At 45.2% G+C, this 21131-nt stretch overlaps 1 protein-coding gene across 8 annotated transcripts in view; it reads left to right on the top strand.

The window, feature by feature from the left end:
- NUMA1 (nuclear mitotic apparatus protein 1) overlaps positions 1 to 21131 on the top strand; it is a 78559-nt gene that overhangs the window by 41968 nt on the left and 15460 nt on the right. For all 8 annotated transcript variants that reach the window (XM_058446778.1, XM_032166829.2, XM_058446777.1 and 5 more), the window contains 9 exons: positions 3046 to 3119; positions 9911 to 9996; positions 15179 to 15258; positions 16390 to 16472; positions 17116 to 17196; positions 18231 to 18318; positions 19878 to 20001; positions 20499 to 20656; positions 20927 to 21044. In XM_058446778.1, coding sequence (XP_058302761.1) covers positions 3078 to 3119; positions 9911 to 9996; positions 15179 to 15258; positions 16390 to 16472; positions 17116 to 17196; positions 18231 to 18318; positions 19878 to 20001; positions 20499 to 20656; positions 20927 to 21044 — 860 coding nt within the window. In that variant the 5' untranslated portion in view covers positions 3046 to 3077. The remainder of the gene's footprint in view (positions 1 to 3045; positions 3120 to 9910; positions 9997 to 15178; positions 15259 to 16389; positions 16473 to 17115; positions 17197 to 18230; positions 18319 to 19877; positions 20002 to 20498; positions 20657 to 20926; positions 21045 to 21131) is intronic.

Below are 21131 nucleotides of genomic sequence, written 5' to 3'. Positions count from 1 at the left end.
AAAGGATGCAGGGCCTTAAGTTTATAACGCAATTGCTTCTGTGTCCTTGGTTACTTCTTGAGACCAGGGAAAAGAGAGGGTGCCTTACCAGCTCGGTGAGCCCTCTGTTTTAGATTCTGGGGGAGTTTCTTTCTCAGAGAATCAGGTAGATGGGAACTCCAAAGGTGCCCTCAGAGGGCCTGGCCTTTTGTTTCTTTGTTTATTGAGTGAGGCTTGCGGGGGTGCCTGATCCAGCTGGGGTGGATCTCAGCAGATCCTTCTGTGAAATGGTTCCAGGCTACAATTGCAAGGATCTGTTTTTCCATCAGCATCACCCAGTGTACTGGGTGGGGCCTGCCTCAGATTTCAGGGGGAGGGTGGGGAGGATGGTACTCTGGCTGGGAGCCTTTGGATTCCCAGCCAAAGTCTGCTTAAAGCTATAGTCCCAATGTAGAAAACTTAGCTGTACTCCTGGCTTCAGTCATTCCTTACCCAGAGAAGAGGGAATGGCTGGGGCTCTCCTGAAGCCTCTCTCACCCTGTTGTTCTGTCTCTAGGAAAGTACCTCTTTACAGGCTTAGAACTGAAGAGCAGACAAGGTCCATCAGGGGTTCCTAGTGGTGGATATTGGGTTCCTCATATTTCTGTGCCTGGGGAACACAGAAAAGAATATTTAGCCTTAACACTCATTTTCTTGAACAGTGGAAGTAGTTTTAGACAAGCTCTCCTGGGAGGACCTCAGGGTTGTATGTTTTGCCTCTGAGATGAAGAGGTTGGTTAAACCTCAGGACATTTTTAGTAGCACAGCTGTGAATCTTTCAAAGGGGGCAAGATCTGCCTACAGTTGCAGATAAAATTTCGAAGTGTTGGGCCTCATCAAAAGGATGCAAGTCTGTAGGCAGCAGTGAGGATGGGGGAGAGGTGATCTCAGCCTCATTCCTTGTGATTTAATAGCTCAGAGGCCTTTTTTTAAAGAAGCCCCAGTTGAGTGTCTGGCTGTTGCCGCCCCACCACAGAGCCAAGTGTGGTCCCTCGAGCTTTAGTCTTGTCAGCCACAGAAAAGCCTTATTGCAGTGCAGTAGTTGGGGCTATCTGTATCCATCCATGCCTGGCCTCAAGGGCTACACAGTCTTGCCCATGGGTAGGGCATACTTGGTGATAATTATCCAAGACTGAGGAACATAAGCCCCTTAGCTTCTCTGCCTTCCTGAGAGCTCTCTTAACCATTTCATTTGCCCTTGCCAAAGCCCAGGTGAATTGGCTCAATTCCAAGACTGATGCTGGTATAACATGTGGAATCATGTTGGATTTTGCAGGGTCAGGAAGCACTTAATTGTAATTAGCATTTAGTTATATTTAGCATTTAATTATTTTCTTCTATTAGTGCTTCATGTATGTTTAATTTTACTCCCTACCCTGCTATAAGCCCCTCAAAGGCAAGGACCATGTCATTGTCTCCCATTTTCCATGTAGCTTCTAGCACAGGATGATCTTTTTTTTTTTTTTTTCTTTTTGAGACAGAGTCTCGCTCTGTCACCCAGACTGGAGTGCAGTGCAGTGGTGCGATCTCGGCTCACTGCAAGCTCAGCCTCCTGGGTTCACGCCATTCTCCTGCCTCAGCCTCCCGAGTAGCTGGGACTACAGGTGCCCGCCACCACGCCCGGCTAATTTTTTGTATTTTTAGTAGAGACGGGGTTTCACCATGTTAGCCAGGATGGTCTCGATCTCCTGACCTCGCGATCCACCCGCCTGGGTCTCTCAAAGTGCTGGGATTACGGGCGTGAGCCACTGCTCCCAGCGAGGATGATCATATTTAGGAACTAAGAAAATACCCTTCGGTTGGCTAATAGAGTGTACTTGGATACGAAGGACCAAGAGATAATGGGAAACGAATTTTCAGATTTTTGTATCTTTTTCCCTTACTAGACAGTGAGCACCTTGTGGGCAAGAATGGTGTCTTTCTTTATCCTCCAACTTGCATACAGTAGACTGGTTCCACAGAGCCCACACTCTGGAGATGCTAATATATGGGGAGACTTACAGGCGATGTGGCTCTTACCACTCTTGTTCCTCCTTCTAGAGTAGTTACAGACTGAGCACATGTGGCAGGAGATGGGGGGCAGGGCTTATTGTGCCCCTGGAGATGAGTGAAAATTGTAAGGGCTGCTAGGAGGTGTTGGTGAATATTGAGTTATCTGGCCTGTGGTCTCTTGGGTAGTTTGGCAGGCAAGTGGCAGAATCTCAATGGGAAAGGAAATTGGGGATGAGAACACCAGGACAGGTGCCTAATTTTCATTAAATGTCCCATGGGATCTCCTCCGGAATTGGGCTTGACCTCATCCAGAGACCTACGTTTGGATATTCTCAATCCCCCATTTGAACCATGTTTGTGAGACATTTCTGTGGAAGATATAAAAATCCAGAAACTAGAACAGTTTCCCTAAGGACTTAGGTATTGTTAGGTACAATTTGGGTACCTGTAGAAAGAGCTGGAAATCAACATTTCTGCTTAAGAGCAGTAATTATTTATTGACAACCTACCATGTGCCAGGCACTGTACTATTTGCTTTATCTTTAAGCATCACAATAACCCAGACAGGTGTATGTGGATCCCATTTTGCAGATAAAGAAAAAGACTAAAAGAGGTTATGTTGCTTGTCTAAGGTCCTATGACCCTGGTCACATTAAATCAGCATCCAGACCCAGGTCTGTCTGAAAACCATGTTTGTTCCATATTTAAGGACATCATGTCTCAAATTTAAGGGCATCACGTCCCAAAGAGTGGGGTTGAAGGCCAGCTTTGAATGTTGTATTTTCTGTGGAACTGAAAAATTACATGGGGTAGACATTGAGTTAAATGCACAATTCTTTCCTGTCGTCTCTGATATAAGCTCTATAGTAATTTTCATGTGTACTCAGCTTTCTAAAAATTCCCATGGTGTCTTGGTGGATTCAGTGAAGCGTGATTCAAGTGTTGAGAGTTGGCAAATGGAACTGTTTCACCTTTATTTCTTGATCATGGATATCTGATATGATTAACTGCTTTTCTTCCTCTCTTGGGTTCCAGGTGCGTTGGAGTGACTGTCTGGTATCACCAAGATGACACTCCACGCCACCCGGGGGGCCGCACTCCTCTCTTGGGTAAGTAGTCTTCCTCTCTTTTGTTGGCTATACTTCTCCAGGAAGCTCGAGAGGGTTAGGAGAGGAGTTTTGTAGGAGCCAGGGCTATGTAAAGTCTTCTCATTTCTAGACTAAATAGTTTTCCTTTAGGCAGCATGGAAATGCATTTTCATCTGCTCCGTGTGTATTTTTCTGAATAAAAGGGTAAATGTGGGCCAGGCGCGGTGGCTTATGCCTGTAATCCCAGCACTTTGGGAGGCCGAGGCAGGTGGATCACCTGACGTCAGGAGTTTGAGACCAGCCTGGCCAAGCTGGTGAAACCCCCCTGTCTCTACTAAAAATACAAAAATTAGCTGGGTGTGGTGGCGGGCACCTGTAATCCCAGTTACTCAGGAGGCTGAGGCCGGAGAATCACTTGAACCCAGGAGGTGGAGGTTGCAGTGAGCCGAGATCACACCATTGCACTCCAGCCTGGGCAACAAAGCGAGACTCCGTCTGAAAAATTAAAAAAAAAAAAAAGGGTAAATGCTGACCTTGGTGACCAACATATGCAGGGACTTTGGTCTTCAAAGGCCTTTAATCTTAGGACAAGGTTCTCATCACTCTCTTGTCACCTTTCTGTCTGTTGCCATTGTCCATCAGCAAGTGTTGCCTTGCCCATTATTTCATCAAAATTATTTTGCTAGATCATTCATATATTTTCTGCCAGAGACAATGGGAAATGAAAAAATAATACAGTGCATTGGATATTTAAAGCTAGAGAGGCTGGATGTGGTGGCTGACACCTGTAATCCCAGCTCTTTGGGAGGCTGAGGCAGGAGGATCGCTTGAGCCCAAGAGTTCAAGACCAGCCTGGGCAACATGGCAAAAACCTGTCTCTACAAAAATTAAAAAATCAGCTGGGCATGGTGTCGTGCACCTGTAGTCTCACCTACTTGGCAGGCTAAGGTGGGAGGATCCCTTGAGCCCTGAAGGTTGAGGCTGCAGTGAGCCATGATTGTACCACTGCATTCCAGCCTGGGCGACAGAGTGAGACCATGTTTCAAAAATATATATATGAATAATAAATAAAGCTAAAGAAACAGAGGAGACCATGGAGTGTGGTGATAAATATGGGCCTCAGAGTCACATGCCCAGCATAGAATCACAGCGCTGGTCCCTCTGACCCAGGGCAAGTTGGCCTCTCAGTATCTTTTTCTTTTTTTGAGATGGAGTCTTGCTCTGTCGCCAGGCTGGAGTGCAGTGGCGTGATCTCGGCTCACTGCAACCTCTGCCTCCCAGGTTCAAGCAATTCTCCTGCTTCAGCCTCCCGAGTAGCTGGGATTACAGGCACGCACCACCACGCCCAACTAATTTTTTTGTATTTTTAGTAGAGACGGGTTTCACCATGTTGGCCAGGATGGTCTCGATCTCCTGACCTCGTGGTCCCCCCTCCTTGGCCTCCCAAAGTGCTGGGATTACAGGTGTGAGCCACCACGCCTGGCTAGTATCATTTTTTTTAATGGGGATGATTTTAAATTAAAATACCTCATAGAGTTCTACTTTCTCTTGGCACCATGAAAAAATAAAATAAAATACCTCATGGGGTTATTGTAATGATAATGAGATACATTTAGTGTGCACAAGTACCCACATACATGCAGTCATTTAGCATATTATCTCAATAAATCATAGTTCTTGATATTTAAAATACTTCCTGGGCATGCTAGTTGACACAGGATATTTTAATATTCACCCTGAGTACTGATTAATCAGGGCCAATTGGAGAGCCAACCATTTTTCTTTTTTAAAACAAAAGACAGAGTCTCATTATGTTGCCTAGACTGGAGTACAGTGATGTAATCATAGTTCATTGTAACCTCAAACTTCGGGGCTCAAGTGATCCTTCTACCTCAGCCTCCCAAGTAGCTAGGACCACAGGGGTACGTGCCATGCTAATTTTTAAAAACTTTTTGTAGAGATAGGGTCTTGCTAAGTTGCCCAGGCTGGTCTCAAACTTCTGACCTCAATTTTATTTTTATTTTTATTTTTTTTGAGATGGAGTCTTTCTCTGTCCCCCAGGCTGGAGTGCAGTGGCGCGATCTCGGCTCACCGCAACCTCCACCTCCTGGGTTCACGCCATTCTCCTGGCTCAGCCTCCCGAGTAGCTGGGACTACAGGCGCCTGCCAACACGCCTGGCTAATTTTTTGTATTTTTAGTAGAGACGAGGTTTCACCGTGTTAGCCAGGATGGTCTCGATCTCCTGACCTTGTGATCCGCCTGCCTCGGCCTCCCAAAGTGCTGGGATTACAGGCTTGAGCCACCGCGCCCGGCCATCTGACCTCAATTTTAATGTGACCCCCCAAAAAATACAATGTTTTGTATTTTTGGTAGAGACTGGGTTTTGCCATGTTTCCAAGGCTGGTCTTGAATTCCTGAGCTCCAGTGATACAGCCGCCTTGACCTCCCAAAGTGTTAGGATTATAGGCATGAGCCACTGCACCTGGCCTAAGACTAGTTTTATTTATAGCAGCTACTTATATCCTTTTCTGAAAAGTCATGATAAATATGCATGAGGCCAGGTGCAGTGGCTCACACCTGTAATCCTAGCGCTTTGGGAGGCTGAGGTGGAGGATCAGTTGAGCTCAGAAGTTTGCAACCACCCTGGGCAACATGGCGAAACCCTGTCTCTTCAAAAAATATAAAAATTAGCTGGGTGTGGTGGTGTGCTCTTGTGGTTCTAGCTACTCAGGAGGCTGAGGTGGGAGGATCACCTGAGGCTGTGGAGGTTGAAGCTGCAGTGAGCTGTGAGCGTGCCACTACACTCCAGCCTGGACAATAGAGTGAGAGCCTGTCTCAAAAAAAAAAAAAACCAACAAAGAACGTGCATGAAAATGTTATAGTTATATATGCCGGGTTCAATAGTGCACACCTACCAGCTACTTGGGATGCTGAGATGGGAGAATTGCTTGAGCCCAGGAGTTTGAGGTTGCAGTTAGCCATGATTGCATCTGTAAATAGCTGCTGCACTCCAACCTATAACATAGCAAGAGCCTGTCTCTTAAAAATATATATAAATATAGTATAGAGAATTTTTTCAATTTAAACAAAAGTTGTGGAGCCAAAGCAAATTTTATGAAACTAGTAGCATGAAATAATGCATCTGTTATGTTAATGAGAAGAGTGGCATAGAACATACACACACATGATAATTCCAACTACAGTTTAAAAAAGTTACCTAGGAAAAAATGAAAGAAATACATCAAAATGCTAAAAGTACCTGTATTAAAATACTAGAATTATTGGGAGCTCTGTTTTTTGTCTTCTGAATTTTCAGTAATTTATAACATAAAAATAAATTAGTGGTTTATTTTATTGGTACTTAAATTATAGCTTGAAACTATTCTGTAAACAGCAGTTAATAATGAATAAACTGTTACAGGATATTTTAAGATTTGACAACCTTAAGCAACCCTGCAATCCTTAAAGGCAACTCTAGAGTTATGTGGTGAGCCTGGTCCTCACTCTCATGTTTTATGCCCTGACTAGAGATGAAGGAACTTCTCTACTTCCTCAACTTTTAAATGATTTCTCACCTGAGAGCAAAAATAATTCACAGGAAGAAAAATCTTTTTGTATCCATGAAAGGAACTGTGGCTGGATTATTACTTAATTGGTATAAGTGATGAATCCAGATTCCTTAGGAGACTTTACATCAGCTAATTGATATGATTTTTCAGTCTTGTTAGTGAACAAGCATCCGTAGTCCTTGAATGTTTTACCTAGATTGCAGGTATTGATAGGAGATGGTTTAGCCTTGGCAGTCTCTTCATTTTCTGCAGGTAAAATGGAATCTTGGCTTGAAGTTTTCAGAATCTTCCTAGAAAACTTAGAATGACCTGTTCTGACCAATTAGATTGAGCTTTTTTCAAAAGACAGTATAAATATATTATAAATATATTAGCAAACTCTTTAAGATGTCAATAAGTCATATTTTATTTCACATTAAAAAAACTTTTAATTTGTTTTAATTTGGATTCATCTAAAAGATTCCTCTTTTTGAGATAGGGTCTTGCTCTGTGACCCAGGCTGGAATGCAGTTGCAGTTTTATAGCTCATGGCAGCCTGGAACTCCTGCACTCAAGCAATCCTCTGCCTCCCACCTTAGCCTCCTGAGCAGCTAGGACCACAGGCATGCACCACCATGCTGGGCTATTTTTTCTTTCTTTTTTTTTTTTTTTTAAATGTTTTGGGGACAGGGTCTTGCTATGTTGCCTAGGCTGATCTCAAACTCCTGGCCTCAAGCGATTCTCCCTCCTCATCCTCCCAAAGCACTGGGATTACAGGCATGAGCCACCACACCTAGCCTAAAAGTTGTATTTATTTATTTAATTTTTTTTTTGAGACAGGGTCTCAATCCGTTGCCCAGGCTAGAGTGCAGTGGTGTGATCATAGCTCACCGTAGCCTTGACCTCCCAGGCTCAAGCGATCTTCCCATGTCAGCCTCCCGAGTAGCAGGGACTACAGGAGCATACAGGCGCAAGCCATCTCACCCAGCTAAAAATTTTTTAAAATTATTATTTTGTATAGACAAGGTCTCCTTTTGTTGCCCAGGCTGGTCTTGAACTCCTGGCCTCAAGCAGTCCTTCCACCTCAGCCTCCCCAAGTGCTGGGATTACAGGCATGGGCCACTGTGCCTGGCCTAAAAGTTGTTTTTAAATGTGAAAGTATTTAACTGAAATAAATACTATCATGTCTGTAGAGGAATCATTGATTTTTAAAAATCCTCTTAATTCTATAGTGCATGCAGCTAACTTAACTATTAAGAAATACAAATGTTATATCTACTTCATTATTTTAATTTTATTAACCATAATAGTGCTTTATGTTTATTACTTTTTCTTTTTTTCTTTCTTTCTTTCTTTTTTTTGAGCTGTCTCACTCTGTTGCCCAGGCCACAGTGCGGGGACACTATCATAGCTCATTGTAACTTCTCCAGCTCCTGAGCTCAAATGATCCACCCACCTCAGCCTTTTATGTAGCTAGGACTTACAGGCACATGTCACCATGTCCAGCTTTCTTGCTTGCTTATTTATTTATTTGGTAGAGACAGGGTATTGTTATGTTGCCCAAGGTGGTCCTAAACTCCCAGCCTCAAGCAGTCCCCCTACCTCAGCCTCCCAAAGTGCTGGGATTACAGGTGTGAGCCACTGCACCTGGCCTACTTTGTATTTTTTAATGTGTTCTTGCATCCATAATCCCATTTGAGCTCACACTGGTCCTTTGAAGTAGATAAAGTAGGGATTCCATCCATTTGGCAAGGGAGAAAACTAGTGCAGAGAGAAATAAAGTTTGTAACAAAGGTTGCTGGCAAGTTTGTGGAGGAGCTGGGCCCAAAATGTATATGTACTGGCTTCCAGCCCAAATATAGAGAACACATTTATAAGCAATAGAATCTAGTTGTCTGCACATAACCACTATGGTGAAGTTCTTTAAAATACCTTGTTTCTTAAAGCAGGCTCAGTCTCTCTCCCCTCTTAGTGTTGAATATGTGAATAATTAACTTAGCAAACCCTTTCTTCCTATAGTAATAAAAAGGTAAACCTCAGCCCAGGCTACTTCTGAACTTTAGTGCCTGTGGAATTCATGAGGTTTTCCTGTAGAGGTCGACCGTGTATACTTATTGAATAACCTGTGTACCTGATGTATGTGACCCCTGATGAATATTCTAGTGGTAAAAACTGATTTAGATGTATGCCTATCTGAAGCCAAAGAATGGGAACAGGCAACTAAATTAGAATTAAAAAGTTTTTCTTTGAAATTCCCAGCTCCTCTTCTTTCATCCCCCCACCCCCCGCCTTTTTTTTTTCTTTTCTTTCCTTATTTTTTTTTCCTTTGGAGACAGGGTCTTGCTCTGTCACCCAGGCTAGAGTACAGTGATGCAACTCACTGCAGCCTCGACCTCCCTGGGCTAAGGTGATCCTCCCACCTCAGCGTTCTAAGTAGCTGGGACTACAGGTATGTGCCACCACTCCTGGCTAATTTTTTGTATTTTTTGAAGGACAGAGTTTCACCATGTTGCCCAGGCTGGTCTTGAACTCCTGAGCTCAAGTGATCTTCCCGCCTCAGCCTCCCAAAGTGCTAGGATTACAGGTGTGAGCCACCGTGCCTGGCTCCCTCCACCCCCTTTTTAAAAAATCATCTTGTTCCCCTATTGTTTTTCCCTTCTCCCCTCAGCCAAAGCTTTATGTGTGGAAAGAATAAAAATGTATTAATAAGATTTTATATCTTTGTGGGAGTGTATAGCATATATGTAATATTTAAGTTTTGAATAGATATTTCAAAACTCAAGAGCCACAAAGGGCTATCATATAAAAATCCAAGAGATACAGACACTTATAATGTAAACATTCAAGAAATACAAAGACCTATAATACATTCAAGAGCTACAGAGAGTTATAATGTAAGAGCCTTTCTTTTCCCACCTCAGACTCCCTGCTGTCAAGTTCCTCTTTAGAAGCAATGGTAGTACCAGTTTATTGGTGTATCCTTCCAAAATGTCCAGTGCTAGAACATCTTAGGAGAGTTTAAGCTTTTATTTAGTTGAAGCCAAAGGAAGGGCTCTCTGATGGTTGCATTTCAGGTGGCTGTAACTGGATGAGTGAGTGCAACAGCACTCCTTCCTGAAATTAAAAACCTGAGAATCATCAGTTCTTGTATTCCTGTAGCCTACAACTGTAAGCACTCACATTGAGCCTCTGGGAAAAGGAGCAAACCACATTGCTTCTGGCGTTTGTAATGGTCTCACTAGGCTGTTTGCTTTGATTCACAGGTGAACAGTCTGCATGTGGCTGACCCTGTGGAGGCTGTGCTGCAGCTCCAGGACTGCAGCATCTTCATCAAGATCATTGACAGAATGTGAGTACGCACCATACCCCTCTCTAGCCTCTAAGGCAAAGCTGATTGCTGGGGTGGGGGCTGTACTTGTTCTCTTTACTTGGTGATGGCTATGACCAGAAATCAGGGGCAGGATTGGGACATCATAAGCCAGGGTGGGGCCTAAAGGCAGGAATACATTGACCTCATCTTCCAGTCGCTGTGCCACTCCATGGAAGAGGTTTCATGCTTGTCCCATCATGAGGCTTCTGCAGTCTTGCACAGGAGAACCTCCAAGGCTCCACACCCTCACATTCTTCCAAGTGCTAACTCTTGGGTTCCCCATTCTCTTGTCTCACCAGAAGCCTTCTACAACCCTCCTTTCTTGACTCATCCCTACCCTATGCCACAAGCCCTCTTTGCAACCTTCTGAGGGAAGAAAGGGGAAGCTCTCACATCTGAAGGAAAGAAGAAACACTTAGAAATCTCATGTCTAAGTTGTTAGCACAGTACAGATATGCCTCTTTCTAAGCCATTATAAAATAAATACACTTCTGGGGTTTTTACTGCCTCAATTAACTTGCTTTCTGAGGTCCATGAGCATAATAAGCTTGTTGTTACCATTGCAGCAAGGATTGTAGTTTGGCCTTTTGGTCTGTGTCTTTAGTACATTTCCTTTGAACGTCACAGTTATCTGGGAAATGAATAGAGTGGGGCTTCCTCCCAGTATCCTACCTTTCTGGGACCAAGCATAGGTCAGTTGTCGTCTTTTTTTTTTTTTTTTTTTTTAAGAAAGTACATTAAATTGTTTGCCCCAGGCCAAGGATAGACTGAAGTGTTGAAGGTGTTTATGTGCCATACGTGGCAGTTAGGAACTGGTATCAGGGACTCACATCTCTGTGAAGCAAGCACTTTAGCTACCTATTCATAGGTAACAGCTCATTGATAGGGAAAGAAGGTAGAATTAAGCTTATCAAAGGCCAGAACTGTGTCTGATTCATCTTGGGGTCCTCCCTACCTAGCTTAGGATGCTACATTGATTAGGTTTTAGTTAATGTTTGTTGAGTGAAGAGATGAGTTGGTATTCTCTATCAGCAAGGTCTAGTGGGGCCAAGTAGCCCAGGACAGATGGGTCTGCTAAAGTGGTTTTTTATTTGAAGTGTGTGTTAGTCGTGGGTTATCTTATAGGATTTTTTAATACTCCATATGGCTCTAACCAGGACCTGCCTTAGTACCTCTAAAAGAAGTCACTATTCTTATTTTGGTCCAGACACTACCATTTTCTCTCCCAGTTACCCAGGCAGGACATTTCAACATCATCTTGACTTCTCTCTCTCCTTGGCGCTGATCTCTAATTGGTCATCATCCTCTCTGCTCACATCCAGCGTCCCTCCCTCTGCCTCATTCTGGATACTAGGCCCTCATGGCCTAGTTCTTCTGTAATCTGCCCTTATTGCAGTTCATTCCTATACACGAGTTCTCAAGAATCTTTCTCAAATCTTGTTTTCTTTGTGACACTTCAGTGACTCTTCATCAAACCTCAGTGAGTATTCATTTCTAATAGGTAGAAATCTAGAATCTTCAGCCTGGTGTTTAAGATCTTTCATCAGGGGGTCATTTCCTCTCACCAGTTTTGTTTCCTGCTTTTTTCTCTCCCCACTTGACACCACCTCATTTTTTTTTTAATCTTATAGAAATCCTTAAATCCTGGATTTTGTTAATTGCATTATTATGGTATGGCTTAACTTGTTCCACTATTCTCCTTGTTGCCTGTATACTGATAATTAGATCTAAGCTTGATTCACTTTTTCTTTTTTTTTTTTGGCAAGGATACTTCATAGTTGGGGTTGTGTACCACCTGTAAGTCAGCATTTTGCAACTTCTGTTGAAAATCATTATTTTGCAAACCCTAAGGAAGTGATAGATCCAGGCACCTGACATTAATGGCTGGTAAAACCATTAGTCTGGCAATACCTAACTCTCTGTTTAATTTTAACCTCACTAAAAATGAAGCAGCCAGGTATAATATGCCTTGTATTATAACACACACTATGGGGCAGCATGCTTTTTTGACTTCAAAATAGATCAAGGAGCTTTTGCTTTTGAAGAGAGAAATTTCCTTGTCCTGGTGACAAGAGCAGTAGATGTGCCCAAGAGTAAGGATGTGTGTTGTTCTTGGGTTAGCCACTGTAGGTTTATAACCTGGTAGGAAATTTTCATAGGAAGGGTCAAAAATTCAAGATGCTCATTTTCTTTCTTTTTTTTTTTTTTTTTTTTTTTTTTTTTGAGACGGAGTCTTGCTCGGTCGCCCAGGCTGGAGTGCAGTGGCGCAATCTCGGCTCACTGCAAGCTCCGCCTCCCGGGTTCACGCCATTCTCCTGCCTCAGCCTCTCCGAGTAGCTGGGACTACAGGCGCCCGCCACCACGCCCGGCTAATTTTTTGTATTTTTAATAGAGACGGGGTTTCACCCTGGTCTCGATCTCCTGACCTCGTGATCCGCCTGCCTCGGCCTCCCAAAGTGCTGGGATTACAAGCGTGAGCCACCGCGCCCGGCCCAAGATGCTCATTTTCAAGTTGTCTTCTAGGGTGTTGCCTGAACCTAGGCTGCAGTAGAAACGGGGGTTGGAGGTAGGCGATATTGAAATCCCAGGTTAACACTAATCTCTATCTCAGATCCAGGACAGTGCAGACCAGCTTCCTTTTGGGAAATGGAGGTTCTTAGTTAATATGTTCTGGCTCTTACATTCCTGATACTGCTACTGGTGCCAACCTAAATCAGTAGCCTAGTTCTCAGCAGAAGGCAGCAGAGGGTGGCAAGGTTGGAGGGTAGATAGAAGCTGCGGGAGTTGGGTGGCTCCTGTCTGCACACTGGACAAGGGGCACCCTGAGAAAAATAATTCTTTAAAAAATAATTCTTTAAAAAAATTAAAAAAAAAAAAAAAGCCGTGGGAGTTGAGGAGGGTTTAATTGCTTGGCCAATTGGCCTTCTCTCTGGGAAAATTAACTGGGATCAACTCCTCTGACAAGTTTCCCTTTCGGTTCTTCTGTGCGTGAATAGCCTAAAGCAAAAAAGGCTGTCCCATCTGTTTGATAGCTGTGAGGCTTGAATAACAGTATAGTGGAGGCATTTTGCCAGAAAACTTACAGTTCTGACATTTTTGTCTTGCTGACATTTATTTCTGCTCTTCTCAGTAAAAAGCATCCCTCAGTTGTCAGTCAGCCCATATGTATTGAGCACCTACTTTATTCCTGGCTTTCAGCTAGTGCAGTTGGAGTGGGCAGTTGTAAATGGTGCAGTTGCATTCATGAGTGCTGCAGGAAGACCTGGAGGACAGCTGAGGCATGACTGGCAGGAGTTGTGGATGGCTTCCTGACAGAGATGAGACTTCAACACAGTCTTAAAGGATGGGCTGGATTTCTCTAGGACTACTGTTGTCCAAAGCATGCTCCATGCAGCTTTACTTACACTAGGCTTTGTGGGGGGTGGAGGGAAAGGGTTTTGTGATCAAATAGGTTTAGGAAATAATGCATGTTGTATCTTCTTGTATAAAAAATGTTCAGTTTAGTTTAACCCAGCATTTCTTAAACATTTCACCTGAGAACCTCTTTTTATTTTTAGTTAATGGAGTACTCTGAGGTAAATATTACTCTACACTGAGCCAAGGAGTCACAACATTCCAGATTGTGGGTGGGTAGGGAAAATGGCTCATTTGGGAGTCTGTAAGAGATTAGCATCTCCTCAAGACTTTGTAGGAGTCTCTGATCTCAGACCAACTATCCAGACAGAGTGCCTCTGGCGGGGGTTCACTTGGAAGAAACCTTTGTAATCACATGGGGTATGGGGGGAGGTACACTCACAGTCTTGGCTTGGATGATGCTTGTGCTTGCAGGATGTCTCTGGCATTGGAAGGTTCTGGGCTTGCCCTGCCCTCCAGAAAGTTGGCTAAGAACTAGGGGTTTAGGTTCTGAGAAGCAAGGGGCCCACTAATCAGGATCTCCCACTGTAGCCTAGAGAATTCAGCTCTCTAACTTGAAGTGGTATTTCACCTGCTGCTTCTGAAAATGGAACTGCAGTTAGCTAGGGGATCCAGCGAAGTTCCCCTACTAGGCTGAAGGCTGAGATGGTAAAAGCCTCCCAGAGCAGGATCCCAGGGACTAGTATTCTTTTTTTTGAGACAGAATCTCGCTCTGTCGCCCAGGCTGGAGTGCAGTGGAATGATTTCGGCTCACTGTAATCTCTGTCGCCTGGGTTGAAGCAGTTCTCCTGCCTCAGCCTCCTGGGCTATGTGAGAGCTCCCCCTGCTGTCTCCCTGTCCTCATGGCTCTCTTCACACTGCCTGCTCTTCCAGTAAAGCAAGTACAGACAAGAAACACTAATCAAGAATACTAGTCCTGGCCGGGCGCGGTGGCTCCAGCCTGTAATCCCAGCACTTTGAGAGGCCGAGGTGGGTGGAGGTCAGGAGTTTGAGACCAGCCTGGCCAACACAGCGAAACCCCATCTCTACTAAAAATACAAAAATTAGCCAGGCGGTGGTGGTCCATGCCTGTAATCCCAGCTACTTGGGAGGCTGAGGCAGGAGGATTGCTTGAACCCAGGAGACAGAGGTTATAGTGAACTGAGATCGTGCCACTGCACTCCAGCCTGGGCAACTGAGCGAGATTCTGTCTCAAACAAACAAACAAAACACTAGTCCCTGGGATCCTCCTCTGGGAGGCTTTTGCCATCTCAGCCTTCAGCCTAGTGGGGGAACTTCACCCTGTCACTTCAGAGCCTTGTTTCCTCCTATTCTTTTAGTTCTTGGATGTTTTTCCCTCCCCATGGTCTTCTCTCACTCTTACCCTAGGTGTGTTCTCCAGGCTTCCTGACAGTTTAGAGTTGAGCCATTCCAGATGGTGTAATCTAGCTTCCCATTCATCTGTGCTGCCTCCGTCTCCTCTCAGCCCCTTTCCACAGAGCTTTTTTATGTTTGCAAATAGGATGGCAGAGTGCCATCTTTTCCAGAAGAACCCCATGCCTCAAGTTCCCATTTCCCACCCACCACACAGTTCCATCTGGATAAATGGTGTCATGGTATCTGTCACCTGCCTCCAGGATCTGATCTGGATCTCTTCCAGATCCAGCAGAGATCAAGACTGGAAGGAATGGGGAGGTAGTATGAAATGCAGCAGCAAGGAGGCAAAGATTGGTGAATACTCTGGTCCTAATACTTGCTCTTTTTCTAGCCATGGCACTGAAGAGGGACAGCAAATCTTGAAGCAGCCGGTGTCAGAGAGACTGGACTTTGTGTGCAGTTTTCTGCAGAGTAAGCACCTTTCTTATCCAGCTATGAAGAAGCTGCTTCCTCAGCTCGTGGGATCGGAGAGTCCAGAGGAACTAGTTCATGGGTGTCTGGAGGAGAAAAATTTCAAGGCGCCCCACTCTTTAACACAAAGATGAAAACAGCTGGTTCAGATCCCCTGGGTCTTGTGATGCCTTCATCAGTTGGTGTAAGAAGAGTGTCCCTTCAGTCCCAGAGCCCTTCTCGGAGATGTAGGTGGAGCCAGAAGGTTACTTTTTGGGACCTATCACCTTGAACTCTTTGAGCACCTTAAGTTTCTGTTCTCCCCAACTTCAAGGAGACAGAAGAGAGAGAATGACTCTCTTTTTGCAAGAAAAACTGTTTTTCCCAGATAACTTTGAATGAATTGCTTAGGCGATAGGTGTAGGGGCAGAGGCAGATTAAGGTTGATCTTGACCCCCCTCACTGCTTGTGTGACCTTTCTGGACATAGGTTCCCTATGTATAATATGGAGATGATAACTGCTCTTCAAGTGGATGGGTGGATTAAATAAGAACACATGCAAAGCTTCTAGTACAGTGCTTTCCGTTCCCCTCCCCTTGTCCAGCCTTAGACCACAGAGTCCTCATCTTTGACATGGGGAGCTAGCTGCCATCTCCACCCCTAGAGAATTATAGGACAGGTGAGGCTATATTTAGATAAAGCAAGGTGTTAGTAATTGAGCCCAGACCCTCGGGCAGCGTAAGAGTCAGGTATCCCTAGTTGTCCTCTTCTGACTCAGCTATAGGTTTCCTCTGTGACCTCAGTTGGAACAGGATTCTAAAATGACCTGGCATCTCTGGGCTCTTCCTCTGTGGTGCTGAGAGAGAGTTGGTGAGTGGGTGGGAGAGTGCAACGTCATGACCCAGAGTTGCTGTGAATTCCGAGGCTGCTTTCTTCTTCCATTATCCCTGTAGCCCTTGGATTGACCCAGGATAGAACTGACTTCAGATGGAAAATTGTAAGGCAGGGGAAAGAGGCCATAGGAGTAAGGAGCCCTACATCTCATAGCCCCACCAGAGATAGCCATTCTGCTCCCCAGATTTAAGTGTTCTGGGATCTCAGGTATGGTTCCCAGGAAGTTCACCCTGTTTTCTACACTTGTTGTCATTGCAGAAAATCAAAAACATCCCTCTTCTCCAGAATGCCTGGTGTCTGCACAGAAGGTGCTAGAGGGATCAGAGCTGGAACTGGCGAAGGTACCTATGGAATACCAGACTGTTGAGGCGGGGCAGGGTTGGAGTGATGGTACCTGAGGGACCCTGCAGGGCCTTCTCTTAACCAAAGGGGAGATGACGGGTGCTTTATTTCTGGGGCTCTAGTACATTGGAGGTAGAACCAGACAGCCACCTGTCTTGAGGCAGAGGCTGATTTAGCCCAAGGATTCTAGGAGCCCATGATCTTATGACAGAGATTATGAAACAAACAATGGTTTACTAGACCATTACCGTGGGCCTCGGTGGAGACCTGGCAGAAATCAGGTCTCACTCAGCTATCACCATATTTTTATTATAGCTCAGTCTTAAGTCATTCCCTCTGTTCTTTCTGGGTGCTGGCCTATAGAGGGTACCTAAAGCTTCACACCCAGGGTTCCTTGAGTCCAGGAATTGAGCCATGCAGGAATCTTGGCGCTCAGCTTTTTGTACAGTGTACACTGTGTCCTTAATTTTTTAAAAAAAAAGTGTTTCCTGGAGCTGTTAAGGATGGTGGCCCGGGGTTGCTGAATTCTAGGACTTTTAGAAGAGTCACCGGAATAGCTCAGAGTCCCCAGAACAGCCCAGAATGGGGGCACTGAGAAGAGAGACAGCCCCACTCAGTGACTGCCTCCTTTTTGGCTTCTAGATGACCATGCTGCTCTTATACCACTCTACCATGAGCTCCAAAAGTCCCAGGGACTGGGAACAGTTTGAATATAAAATTCAGGTAAGCCCTTGTGCCTCTATGCCACCTAGCAGGCCTAGCCCATGCTTCACCTCACCTGACTTGTTTTTCTTTGCACAGCAGATACTGGTCTTTTTAAAAATACAGTTATAGCAATTATTGCCATTCATCATAGAAAATCTGGGAAACATTGAAAAGCATGCAGAAGGAAATTACAGTTGCCAATAAACTCATTCCCAGAGGTTGCTAACTTTTTAAAGGATGTACTTTCAAGTCCTTTTTTATGTGCATATATTTAACTGTAATGTGTTTTAGGATAATACATAGAAATTATTCTCTGTTTCTATATGTGTTTCTCTGTGTGTGTGTGTGTGTGTGTGTGTGTGTGGTTTTTTTTTTCCCACAAAACTTTCACTTCATTTATCTCATCCTTTCCTCTGGTAGGGTCATCTGGAAGAGGCCAACATAGTTATACATAAAAGCATCCTGGCCGGGCGTGGTGGCTCACGCCTATAGTCCCAGCACTTTGGGAGGCCGAGACAGGAGGATTGCTTGAGGCCAGGAGTTCAAGATCAGCCTGGGTAACATAGCAAGACCCTGTCTCAACAAAAAATATTTTTTTAAAAAATTGAGCTGGGTGTGGCAGTGTGTGTCTGTAGTTCTAGCTACTTGGGGAGCTGAGGAGGAGGAGTTGACTCCAGGAGTTGGAGGTTATAGCGAACTATGATTGTGCCACTGTACTCCAGCCTGGGTGACAGAGCAAGATCTTGTTTCTTAACAACAATAACAATAAAAGCGACTTTCTGATTGTGTTACTTTCCTTAACAGTCACTTCACTTGTGGTCAGGAGTTAAGTCAGTCAGGAACTCTGACTTTGGTACATCTTGAGGGGAGGTGGGAGGGAAGGGGGCAAGTGGGGTGAACATGACTCTAGTTGAATGTTGTTGGCTGGGTCATAGGACTTCAGCTCTGAGAGGCAGAATGGGATCCAGCAGGCTCCTAGGGTGGAGCTCCTGGCAGCCATCCCTTCAGAGGCCTAACACCTAAGTGATGCTCTTTTTCTCCCTGTGGCCCAGGCTGAGTTGGCTGTCATTCTTAAATTTGTGCTGGACCATGAAGATGGGCTAAACCTTAATGAGGACCTAGAGAACTTCCTACAGAAAGGTGAGTAGGTACACACTCCTGAGAATACCCTCATCTCTGAAACAGGGAATACTAGGATCCTGAGTTGTCAAGAAGTGCGGTGGGGGGTTTGTTTCTGTCCCAACACAAGGCAGAGTTGATGCTCAGTAAAAGTGTATGTAATGGAATAGGTTGATTTCTGGGCCATGTTGTATCATCTCAGTTCCTATGGAGCTCCTCCTTGCTGCCTGGCAGCAGTTATGTAGGATATTTACAAGTGATCATACCTACTTTTTTTTATTTTTTAAACAATCATTACTCTAGGCTTAGAAGTTGAGAATACACAGTCTTTTTATTTTTATTTTTATTTTTTTGAGACAGAGTCTCTCTCTGTCGCCCAGGCTGGAGTGCAGTGGTGTGATCTCAGCTCACTGCAACCTCCACTTCCCGTGTTCAAGCAATTCTCCTGCTTCAGCCTCCCGAGTAGCTGGGATTACAGGCACATGCCACCACACCCAGCTAATTTTTGTATTTTTTGTAGAGACGGGGTTTCACCATGTTGATTAGGCTAGTCTCAAACTCGGCCTCCCAAAGTGTTAGGAATACAGGAATGAGCCACTGTGCCCGGCCCACAGTCTTTTAAAAAATGTTTTTCCCGTCATGTAGCACATGTTCTAGGTGGAAAGGCAGATACATAAACCAGGAAATATGATAAGGAATCTAAGTACGGAATATATCAACGGTCTCGGCTGGTACTACAGTAGAAAGAGTGATTGTTCTGCTGGTCTTCTGATGAAGAGGTCAGCTGGTAGATGACAGGAATGTAAGAAGGAGGTCTAGGCGAGTTCTAGCCGTTGAGTTTGATGTTCCTTGTATTCAGGTTCCTCATGAGACCTTCAGGTAGAGATGTTGGAAATGTGAGTCCAGAATTCAGGAGCAGGCTCTGGACCAGAAGATAGGTTTGCAAGTAGCATTGGATGGCCACTGAAGCCATGGGCACTATGGGCAGAGCCAGGAGGCCCCATCAGATCTCTGGGAGCTTAGAGGGTGGGTAGAGGAGGGAGGAGCAGATGAGGAGACTTAAGAATGGGTGATTAGAGGTAGGAGAGTCCTACAAAAGTGGTCACGGAAACCAAGGGAAGAGAAGGGTTTTGAGGAGGAGGGCATTTTGGAAGTGCAAGGCTTCAGGGAGAAAGAATTCCAAATGGCGGCCAGTGGCTCTGATAGGAAAGGTTGTTGGGGGCTGCGAGGAGATCCTGCTCAGGGCTCCCCAAGCCATCTCTGCAGTATGGACTTGAGGAAAAAGCTTGAGCACTTGGTGCAGTTTCTGAGCCAGAGGACACCCTCACTCCACTGTGCTCTGAGTAGTGATGCTCTGTAGAAATGGAAAGCCTGCACTTGATATTGGTTAGAGACACGGAACTCTGGATAACCCAGACAGCAGGTTTCAGGTTCTGCCCAGTGCCTTCCTTGGTAGTTTACATATAAGTATCCATGGATTCACTCCCACTAAGGCGAGTTCTCAGATTGCATAAAGGTGCAAATCTTTTCACCTTCTTACTAACCTTTGTTGATTTATTTTGTCTATTTCTTACCTCCAGCTCCTGTGCCTTCTACCTGTTCTAGCACATTCCCTGAAGAGCTCTCCCCACCTAGCCACCAGGCCAAAAGGGAGATTTGCTTCCTAGAGCTACAGAAGGTTGCCTCCTCTTCCAGTGGGAACAAGTATGTTCTGGGCCTCCGCATGCATCCATTCCTCACATTCCTAACTTCTAGAGTTAAGATGTTGACCAGCCTCTGGGAGTGCTTAGAGTATCCTGTAGATCTGGGATCTCCTCACCTCACCCAGTATTAATTGGGGGAATTGGTTGGGATTTGTCATGCGCAGAAGGCCTCCCTCAAAAGCTGTTCCCTGTTTATGGAATACCCTTCTTCCTCGGAGACTACAATGAAGTCCCTTCTCTTAGCACATCTCTGCAGAGCCAAGGAGAATATATCATTTTTTTTTTTTTTCTGACAAAGAAATTAAGGCAGTGAGAAGAAAAGTTTTCCCAAGATCATGTCATGAGGCTTGAGGTAGCACTGCAAACAGAACCCAGGTGCACAGGCCTCCCAGCTGCTAGTGTGCACTTCCATAGACCCCGCTCCCTTCCTGCTGCCTGTTGCTGATTGCTTCAGATCTTAGGCTCTTACCAATGCATATGGGCCTTCTCCCTCCTCAGCTTTCACTCAGGTTCTCCAGCTTCTCCCATGGGTGATATCCTGCAGACCCCACAGTTCCAGATGAGACGGCTGAAGAAGCAGCTTGCTGATGAGAGAAGTAATAGGGATGAGCTGGAGCTGGAGCTAGCTGAGAACCGCAAGCTCCTCACCGAGAAGGGTAGGTGGCTGGCACACTGGCAGATGTGTGAATAGACTTGCCGGAAGGATGTCCCCTGGCCTCCCATGTTGTCCCCTCTGCTGGCCCCTGGAGCTCAGAGCCTGTGGTCAGGCTGACCTCCTGGAAGCTAGGTTGTGTCTTTGACCCCATGTTCTCTTTCCCTTAGATTGGATACCGTATTCCTCCTCCTCCCTATGCTGCCTCTTCCCTTCCCCTCCTGCACATAGTTCTGTGCTGATTCTCCTCTCCTCCTCCCTCCACTCTGGGCAGATGCACAGATAGCCATGATGCAGCAGCGCATTGACCGCCTAGCCCTGCTGAATGAGAAGCAGGCGGCCAGCCCACTGGAGCCCAAGGAGCTTGAGGAGCTGCGTGACAAGAATGAGAGGTACGGCTCTCCCTGCATTCCTTCCCAGGCCCCAGCCCCTCCTTGCACCCAGTCAGGAGCCCATGCTCTCTTCTCACTGCTTCCCTC

The sequence above is a fragment of the Hylobates moloch genome, unplaced genomic scaffold, assembly GCF_009828535.3.
Source record: "Hylobates moloch isolate HMO894 unplaced genomic scaffold, HMol_V3 SCAFFOLD_11, whole genome shotgun sequence".
Taxonomy (NCBI): domain Eukaryota; kingdom Metazoa; phylum Chordata; class Mammalia; order Primates; family Hylobatidae; genus Hylobates; species Hylobates moloch.
Note: the sequence above shows the minus strand (reverse complement) of the source record. Positions and strands in the feature narration are given on the sequence as shown.